We start from the raw sequence: 9,567 nt of genomic DNA, 5'->3' as shown, positions 1-9,567 counted from the left end.
TCCTCCACTCTGTCTCATTATCTCCTCCCTCTGTCTGCCTGCATGTGTCCGTCTGTCTCTCCACCCACTCACTGCTCCGTCTCTCTCAGCAACAGTACATTAATACTGCAGCAGTATACCTACAGAAGTACTCTGCAGTAACACAACTCTCTCGGTAAGTTGTTTCAGATGAGTAGGCATCAAACACACCCACGTGTACACACACATTGTTCAGTTGTAGTATCTCTTATTGCCCACTAGATGGAGTTGCAAGTTATATTGAATTAGACATTTTCTGTCTGTGTTTCTACACCTGGTTGTACCACACCTGACCTCCAGGTGAGTTTATCTGCTGTGTTCAACATCTGATCACCAGACTGCCACGTCTAATAGTCCAAGATATGAGTCTAATGGTAGCAGTAATGGCAATAGTAGTAATGTTCATTCGTCTGAGCCTGAACCTTCATCATCCAGCTCGTCTGAGCCTGGACCTTCATCGCCCAGCTCCTCTGAGCCTGAATCTTCATCGTCCAGCTCCTCTGAGCCTGAACCTTTATCGTCCAGCTCCTCTGAGCCTTAACCTTCATCGTCCAGCTCCTCTGGGCCTGAACCTTTATCGTCCAGCTCCTCTGAGCCTTAACCTTCATCGCCCAGCTCCTCTGGGCCTGAACCTTTATCGTCCAGCTCCTCTGAGCCTTAACCTTCATCGTCCAGCTCCTCTGGGCCTGAACCTTTATCGTCCAGCTCCTCTGGGCCTGAACCTTTATCGTCCAGCTCTTCTGAGCCCTAACCTTCATCGTCCAGCTCCTCTGGGCCTGAACCTTCATCGTCCAGCTCCTCTGAGCCTGAACCTCCATCGTCCAGCTCCTCTGAGGCTGAACCTTCATCGTCCAGCTCCTCTGAGCCTGAACCTCCATCGTCCAGCTCCTCTGAGCCTGAATTTGGTGATTACAATTTTTTTCCTTCTGGCCTCCTATTCCTGCTGCACTCAGTGTTTTCTTCTGTTTGCATTGCTGAAGTCAGAAACACAGTAAACAGACAGCAGATGTAAACATGTGTTTAAGTGTCTAATTATACAACTGAAATATTGTTTAGAGCAGAAAAAGCCTCAAATGGCTGCTGCTGCCAAACACTGCTGTGGTCTGCCTGCCTGAAGCTGTCAGGTCACACACATCTTTTAAAAAAACTTTACAGTTTTCTTTATTTTAGTTCAGTTATAATCAGGTTTTACTGACAACATCAGCAGGACACCGTCAGTCTGCTGGTAGCTGATTTTAGCCTCATATCACATTTCATTCACTTGACTTGAATTTCTTTGATTGATTTTGATTGATCGGGTCCTCAGCTGGAGCCAGCTGTTGACAGGTTAGCAGTAAACCTGGATGTGTCTGTAGACTGTGTGGGAGTTTTCTGCCACGACTGCAGTGTTTATGTTGAGCTGCTGTATTATAGCAGAACTCAGCTGGAAACATAATGTTGCTATTAAAACTTTTATATTGTTGTAAAGTCTGATGATGGAATCTGTCTATGTATTCATTGTTTTTCTCTGCTGTGTTTTCTGTTCATTAACAGCCAAGTTTAGACATTCTTGTTCTTGTCTCTGTAAAAAGAAAAAGTCCAGTGAATTAATTAATTAAGTAATTAACAACATGCATCCATGCTTTCTCTAAAACTAACATCCTGTATGAGGCTTTCTGTTCATAAACAGCCAAGTTTAGACATTCTTGTTCTTGTCTCTGTAAAAAGAAAAAGTCCAGTGAATTCATTAATTAAGTAATTAACAACATGCATCCATGCTTTCTCTAAAACTAACATCCTGTATGAGGCTCACGGTAGATGGAGTCCATCCCAGCATGCAGCAGCAGCTCCACCACCTGGAGAAAAGCCTGACTTACAGTTAGTGAGGTGAGAAATATTCAGATCCTTCACATAAAGAAACTCTTGTTGAAACTCTGGCAACTGTGTTTTGTACAAGCTGAAGTCTGTTCTCTGATTTTTCCTTTTTGTAACCTACTTAAAAGTGTCATGATTGGTGAATTCAGGCCACAGAGGGAAGAGGACTCAACACAAACACACACAGACACACAAAGGCAGGTAGAATGAAGGGAAACTGACTGAAGGCAAATGTCAGGAAATCCTGTTGGACCTCATGGGACCTAATTTCAGAAAGATTTGTGCAGTAGTCAATGTAGGAGAGACAAATCACTTATTTAATGCCATTTGAACTGTGTTATGAATCACAAATATGCTGTTTGTCAATTAAAAAACATCACTTTTCAAGTCAATAAAGTTGCCGTGCAACTGGACTTCTTCAGCTCTAACTAACTGGAGGGGAGTTGCAGGCTTTTAAACCCTGTGTGGGAGTGTCTTTACAGTGTCGTTGAGGACACGTGTGAGCTCTGAGTTCACAATTAAACGTCTAGTTTTGTGTTAAACCGCTCAGTTAACTACATCTTCTAGCTCAACACACGTCATCAACATGGCCGCAGTGAAAATCACAATAAATCTGCAGTCATGTGACGGTGTAGTTTGTCAGTTAAGCGAGCTCCTAATACACAGGAGCAGCTCTACAATGTTTAAGTTACGGGTTTTGGTGACTGTTCATCGAGACGACTTCACTGACGCGACTGCTGGCTGTGTAGTCTTTATAATTACGTATTTTCACAGTCTGATATTTCTTTTGTCTTATGACAAACTGCGACTTTGTCAAATTAAGAAATGATCTTTAAAATTGACAAACATCGTATGTGTGATTCAAGACACGATTCAAATAGGATCAAACAATTGTTTGTTTCCTTCCGTTCAAAGTGTTTAAATGTGTTATAAATCCCATCACATGTAAACCTGTTTTGCAGTAGTTAGTGTTGCTGTTCTAATAGACCATGGTTACTGTTGTGGTTGAAGACACTTTTGCACCGAGTTATTCACAAGTTATTCACGAGCTAATCATCCTTCCTGTGTGGTTACAGTTGTGACCTGTTAGTACCTAATGGTGTAGTCTGTGGTCCTGTAACCTGGAAATCAGTTTGCACTTTTGCACGTCCAATTCTCTCGTCTCAAAACACATCATTTTCCTTTAGCTCATTTAGCTTTTTTTCAGCTAAATGAGACGACAGACGTTATGGACATCAAACGTCATCACACCGAACACAGAGACTCATCTACTCACTAGTTCATCTTTACTATTCTAACTCTACAACTTGTAGATTGATCAGTTTATAGAAAACATGTATAGTAATTGTGAAGTAAGACGCTTAGTGGTGGTGACATTTAGGTCATGTGACCATGATGTCGTCTGTTTATAGCCCAACATTAACTTTTTAAATTTACGCTACAAAACGTTCAAGTATCATGAACTTGTGTTTGATGCAGAGATTATTTTTGGCAATGTCTAAAAATCCAATTTAAAAAATCCCACAGGCTTTTCATTGAGGGAACCAGGACGCGCTAACTTCTGGGTTAGCCTACAAAAATACGTCATCGCTACACCACTCATTCGTGAGCGTTGGAGAAAATCTCTCTCTGCATGATTTTTTGCTATAAGAAACCCATACCTGCAAAAATATTATGAATTCTTTATACACAATACATATCAATAATATTCTCTGCATATATGTAGAGTTTGTACATGTATGTTAATAAGGATATGTGTCAAAATATGAAGGGCGACAATCACAGGTGTGGAGCTCTTCAACCCATACATTGTTTTATTTTCTTTATTATTAAACTGTTTTATTTTAATGTAATTTATTTTGTTTCTTTTTTCTGTTCTTCTCTGACTTTTTTTGTTTCATGTATTTCACTGTTGTGGATGGTCAGACACCTGCACACACAGTGCAGAGGAAATACTATAACGAGCCACGCAGTTAGAAAAGAAAGTGAGCCATTTAGAAAATGCTTGTACGCTGATGTCAGTTATAGATAATTATAATTGAATGTTGGTCTTAGACCGCAAAGGAACTAAGAAATGTAAATCAGATGTATAATTGTTCTGCGGGGTGAGAACATGAAGTTGTGTGTTTGTGGCTCCAGCGAAGCTCGACTGAATTTGAAGATAGATTTTGTTTTGTGTCGACCGTCAGTCAGAATAAAGGTTTTAACACCTGATTTAGCTCCGTGTGAACAAACTGAAACAGTGTGGTCTTGAGGTCGGTTCAGTTGAGTTTCTGATCTCGTTTCCTGCCTCACTGTTTGTGAGTCGGCGTCGTCGCTCAGACAGGTAGGACCAAAACTCTGAACATCTTTACCCGAACATTTTACAGATTGTATATCTGTGTTCTGAGTTAATCCGAGATAGACAAATTCAGACTTTATTTAGGTGAAAGTAGAAATACCAAGATTTAAAAATAATTACTTATAAGTAAAAATGCTGCATTTAAAGCCTTAAGTGAAAGTATGTTCGTATTATCAGCAGAATGTGCTTCCATTTAAAAAGTACTCAATTTAAAGTCTAAATGAGCTCATTATATTTTACTTAATATTCTATAATCATTATTGATGCATTTACATGGAGCAACAAAATAGTTCATTTTACTCATTTTATATTGTTTCAGTTGGATTATTTTATTGTATCGCAGTTGTGTTTTTATGTAAAATCCTGTAATTAAAGGGGCTCTATGTAGCAATTTGTTGCCATTTAAATGTATTTATCACTTTTTTATTGGCCATATGTGAGCAGATTGTAACGTGACGTAAAAAAATTAGACCTTCTTCGTCTCTGTCGGTTGTCTATTCAACCTGGTCGATGATTTGTTGAAGGTGTTTAATGCTTCTGGACTGTCTTTCTTTGTGACTCAGGTCAGACTTTCCGTGAAAGTCACAGAGCCTCTTTAAAGCTGTCGATGTAGAGGAGGAACGAGTGTAATATTTCCGTCTGAGATGTTGCGGGATAGAAGTAGAAAGTGGCATGAAAAGAAAGTCCTAAGATACAAGTAACTCGACTCACTTTTAACTACGTCACAACACCGCTGTTATTCAAATCGTCTGCCCCCTCAAGAGGTTGCCAGTTTGTTGCACCAGCTAACATTAACATTGCTAACGATAGCTTCCTAACATTAGGGAAGTACAGTTTGCTGGGTGCATCTTGTAAAACTCAGCCATCTTAATGTTTTTCTTTCACAAACTGGCAACTACCAAGACTGTTGATGCTGACGAAACACAGATACTTCGTGATACCAACTGGCCGACAAACCTTGTTAGAAGCTGGAACCAGCTGTCAGAGTGTTTACACAGATTGTTTTGTTTATCTCAGTGTGAGAATTCATGCTACACAAAGACAAAGAGACAGACCGACAGCAGCTTTTCGGTCTGACCCTTGACTCAAACTTACACCCACACACTCACCACTGAAAGTGTTTGTTTCCACCTCACAGTGATTGACAGCTGACAGGGAGGAGCCATCAGAGTCCTGCAGCTTCAGGGTCGACTTCGAGCGGCAGCCATGTTGGTTCTGGTCTGGTTATTCAGCCTGGTGATGATGATGAGGAAGAGGAGTTACGGTCAGAGACTTTTTTGTTTTTTCCCTCTCTGACAGTCATGTCAGGGAAGCAACATGTAATCAGATAATTTGGTCAAATAACTTAGATTAAAAAATGAAACAAGAAAAAAAGAACCAAACTACAAAAAGACGAGGGTCTGTGTTTACAACTCAAACTAAATAGATGAATAAATATAACTGAAAGAGGACTAGTAAATCAGAACTTTTGCAAGCACAAACAGTCTAACCAAAGGAAAAACAAGATGTAAATACACCTCAACTATCTGACTTCACATGTCCAAACACAGAAGCTCTGCTCCAAGCTTCTCTTTACAAAAGATTACCCCGCTGTATGTATGTGTGTTGTCACTGATCAAAGCTACACCTAGTCCAGTTCCCCGGATCTGACTAAAGTCTGAACAGTAGCTAACATCTATCAGACACAAGCAATTCAAGAGAAACAGGCCACTTTTACATAACTTGTCCCCCAAACTGCATCTCCTGTACTGAAGAGCTGCACTGGGCTGGACGGGATCTTCTGTATGCCATTCAGGAAGTGAGACGGGTAGCGGCTCAGTATCAGGAACTAAACTTCCTCAGACGACCACAAGATTTGGTTTACATACACATCGCTAAATGAGTCAGTCAGTCACATGAGGCGGGCACCTTCTGCATGCTGACTCAATAACTTTGAGTTCAGTCCCTTATTTCACTTCTCATGCTCCCAAACTGATCAACCGTTTCCCAGATCCTGTACCTGCTGAAGTCTTTTTACAACTGCTCCTAGTTATACAACTTCCTGTGATCTGTATCATAAACGGGTCAGTTGATGCTGCTATTGTACCACCAGCACTTAAACCTGTTAATAGACCAGCTAGTTCATCAAACTTTGCAAAATCAGCAAACGCCTCAATGTTAGTGTCCAGTCACGCCATGTGTCGTTAAAAAGCTGAGTTTCTCGTGATTCTCCTCATGCAAACCATTTACAGACAAAACCACGTCAGCAAGGTACAATCAACAAACAAACAAACGAGCTAACAAAATAGCAAGTACAAAGTTTTGCCAGCTCAACAATAAAGTGTCTGTGGGTTTCAGTAGAACTCAAACAGAAACTGTCTTCTCTTACGTCCAAATGTCCAGTAGATCCATTCAGTAACATGTTTAGTCCAAAACACTGTATTCCAGAATAACATGGTGACAAAATGGCATCTTCATGCTTTAACCTGTTGAATAAATACCATTATATCATCTACTGCATCATCCTTCTACACCTGAGGTCTGGAGATAGCAGCCGTTTGATTGACACAGATGATCAGTCTCTCTTCCTTCTCCTCTCTCCTGAGCCATTTAAACATCACCTCCAGATGACTGATGCATCATGAAGCCAATGAGATTTTGAATCCAGTAATATATAGTTTAATATAGTTTTTTAATCCCTAAACTTTTAGAATTATGCATGTTTGACATGAGTGCAGTCATGTGATGAATGAGCTAAATGAGCTGATCTGTTGTTGTCTGACCTTTGATCCCAGCTGCTTTTACAGAGAAAATCACTGTACGCAGCGGTGAGGCCGTCCTGCTGTCCTCAGACCTGCAGGAGGCTGACCAGGACTTCAGGTGGACTCACCCCCATGTGATGGTCTCTTCGAAGAACAAAAAGATGATATGTCAGCACAAACGCTGCGAGCTGCTAAGAAACGGCTCGCTGAGGTTCAGCCAAGTTCTGCCTGAAGACTCAGGAAACTACAGCCTGCAGGTGTTCAGTAAAACTGGGAATCGACTACGCAATAAAGTCTTCCAGCTCACAGTGGAGGGTGAGTCCAGGACTGAGGAATATCAACCCACACACATCACACTTTCATATTTCTCTCATAACATAGTATTTACATAACTAGTTGCTTATTATCATGTATATTAGTGGCATATTGGCCCTTTAATCATTCATAACAAAGAGAGATGGGAAGACAAGGACTTCAACACAGGGGGAGAGATAACCAATCGGACAAAGTAACCAACAAAGAGAGAAGGAAAACACATGCGGTAAACACACAGGAGGATAATCAGGGACAGGTGAAACTAATCAGGACAATCACAAGGAAGGTAAAACAAGACAAAGGGCAGGAAGTAACACAACATGACACATGAGGATGAACCTCACAAAATAAAACACAAAATAACAACTATACCAAAAAAAAGACGTTATTTACACCTCAACTCATTAAAGGATGTAAATAATGTCTTTTCAAATCAATTTTGGAGACTTGGATCATGCTGGACAAACTGTATGGAGCCATTTTGTGTTTTTGTTGTTGTTGTTTTTATTTATTAAAAAAACTCCAGCTACAGTTGTTCAGGAGAACGCTGCAACGCTGTTTTGCTGTGAGCTCCAGAAATGGTTTGTGGACTATGAACCCTCAGCTGACTGTATATCAGCATGAGGATGAATGCTACTTGAACTACTCGAACTTGAACTACTTGAGTACAAAAGTACTTACTGAAGAAGTTACTTGAGTAGTGAATACCTTAAAAAAAAGAAAGTCTAACTTGTCAGGGTTAGTGGAGCAGAGGTTTCGCCGGCTGGTGAACTGTTCCTTAAACTGGGAGTTTTTCCTCTTTAACCTCCTCATTTCTGCTTCTTGATAGTAAGTACGGATGTTTTTGAACGTGAATTACAATACTGATACTAGTTAATGGTTCAAATGTTTTCCAAAGTCTAAAATCCAAAACAGATACTCTGTTGTTGTGTTTCATTTTATATACTATAAATACACATACACTCAGCTCTGATGTTTCCTCACTGATGCTTTTAAAAGATATCAGACCTTTCACATCCTCTACACTGCTGAGAATCAGAAACACTGTCTGTCTGTCAGCAGGTGGCAGCAGCAGCAGCAGCAGCAGCAGCAGCAGCAGCCGCAGTGTGGTGGTGTCTGTGTTGATCTGCTGCTTCCTCTTGCTGCTGTTCTTCATCATCTTCTTCATCCTCATGAGGAGGAGGAGGAGCCAGATGACGAAGACGACCACAGGTCAGCCACAACAGCCGATCAGGAAAAAATCTGATAATCTCAACAGATTCACTTTAGTATAAAATCATTGGATTGTAATCTGCTCTTCTGCTTCAGATCAGCCAGCGGAAAATGTTTATGTGGCGATGCAGGGTAACCGCGGCAACGAGACAAAGGACGCAGAGAAGCAGGAGAAAGAGGAGAAAGAGGAGGAGTCTCATTATGGTAACACACACACAAACACCCACCCACACACACACACACACACACACACACACACACTACCACACACTAATTTGTCTAACTTTTTCTTCTCTCTACAGTTGTCTGTGATCGTGTCGTTCCAATGAAAACACCAATCACACAGCAGATGTCTGTAGATGCAGAGGACATCTACGTGTGACGACCAATCAGAGCTCACCTTGTTTTCAGCATGCTGTGCCTCACCTGTACACAACGCACCCCTCATTGTGCTGTCCACTGCCTCTCACCTGTTGTACATAGGATTTGTTATTCATTTGGTTATTTTTGTTTTTGGAGTTAGACAATTATTACTGCACTCAGATAATTAAAAAAAAACTATTTTCTATTGAATGTTTAACATTTATCATCTATGTAAATATTTGTCTATGATTTGTGCTGAATACCGTTCTGATAGCAGCTGTTGTATTAGTGTTCTGCTCTAATTAAAACAGACGTCTCTCAAAGTCTATTTTGTCTCTGGTTATTGTTTAAAACAGAAGGTGTCTTAAATCATAGGAAAAGTATAAAATGGCCACGAAGATAAACAAGGAGAAAGAAATACATATTAACAGTTCAGGTTTCTTCCACTTTTTAAAGGTTGAAACTTCCCAAGCTCTGTCGGCACATTGAAGGTGAAATAAATACTTGGCGGGTGATTGAACGAACCCGTCTCGTCTATCACCGGCTATCTCAGGATAACTTCAACCAATCAGATCAAAGGCAAGAGAGCACTACCACCAGCTGAGCCAGTTGGTGAATCAAACTCTGTCCGAAGTCAGTCAAATGAAGAGCAAAAACACTTTAATCATCTAGAAAGTCCTTCAGTGTCATTCTTTGTTCTTCTTTAATGAAATAAACTCTCCA

At 40.5% G+C, this 9,567-nt stretch overlaps 1 protein-coding gene across 3 annotated transcripts; it reads left to right on the top strand.

Annotated features, from left to right (window-relative positions):
• The first annotated feature begins 4,136 nt into the window (after nt 1-4,136).
• LOC311269302 (uncharacterized protein) lies at nt 4,137-9,168 on the top strand. 3 transcript variants are annotated; one of them, XM_084373374.1, is made up of 6 exons: nt 4,137-4,198; nt 5,352-5,477; nt 6,988-7,269; nt 8,332-8,481; nt 8,578-8,685; nt 8,784-9,168. In XM_084373374.1, the coding sequence occupies exons 2-6, from the start codon at nt 5,420-5,422 to the stop codon at nt 8,861-8,863; spliced, it is 678 nt and encodes a 225-aa protein (XP_084229500.1). In that variant the 5' UTR covers nt 4,137-4,198; nt 5,352-5,419; the 3' UTR covers nt 8,864-9,168. The 3 variants fall into 3 exon arrangements, with proteins under 3 accessions (XP_084229500.1, XP_084229502.1, XP_084229501.1); XM_084373376.1 differs by lacking the exon at nt 4,137-4,198 and having other exon boundaries at nt 5,160-5,477; nt 6,988-7,273; nt 8,342-8,481; XM_084373375.1 differs by lacking the exon at nt 4,137-4,198 and having other exon boundaries at nt 5,160-5,477; nt 6,988-7,273; nt 8,339-8,481.
• Nucleotides 9,169-9,567: the final 399 nt, after the last annotated feature.

The sequence above is a fragment of the Pagrus pagrus genome, assembly GCF_965226575.1.
Source record: "Pagrus pagrus genome assembly, chromosome: 14".
Taxonomy (NCBI): Eukaryota; Metazoa; Chordata; class Actinopteri; order Spariformes; family Sparidae; genus Pagrus; species Pagrus pagrus.
Note: the sequence above shows the minus strand (reverse complement) of the source record. Positions and strands in the feature narration are given on the sequence as shown.

Bases quoted from the DNA above. Each gene is read 5' to 3' on its own strand.
- LOC311269302 (XM_084373374.1), top strand. From the start codon at position 5,420: ATGTTGGTTCTGGTCTGGTTATTCAGCCTGGTGATGATGATGAGGAAG. The intron at 5,478-6,987 runs GTCAGAGACTTT...CTTTGATCCCAG, and splicing joins GATGAGGAAGAGGAGTTACG to CTGCTTTTACAGAGAAAATC. The intron at 8,482-8,577 runs GTCAGCCACAAC...CTTCTGCTTCAG, and splicing joins GATGACGAAGACGACCACAG to ATCAGCCAGCGGAAAATGTT.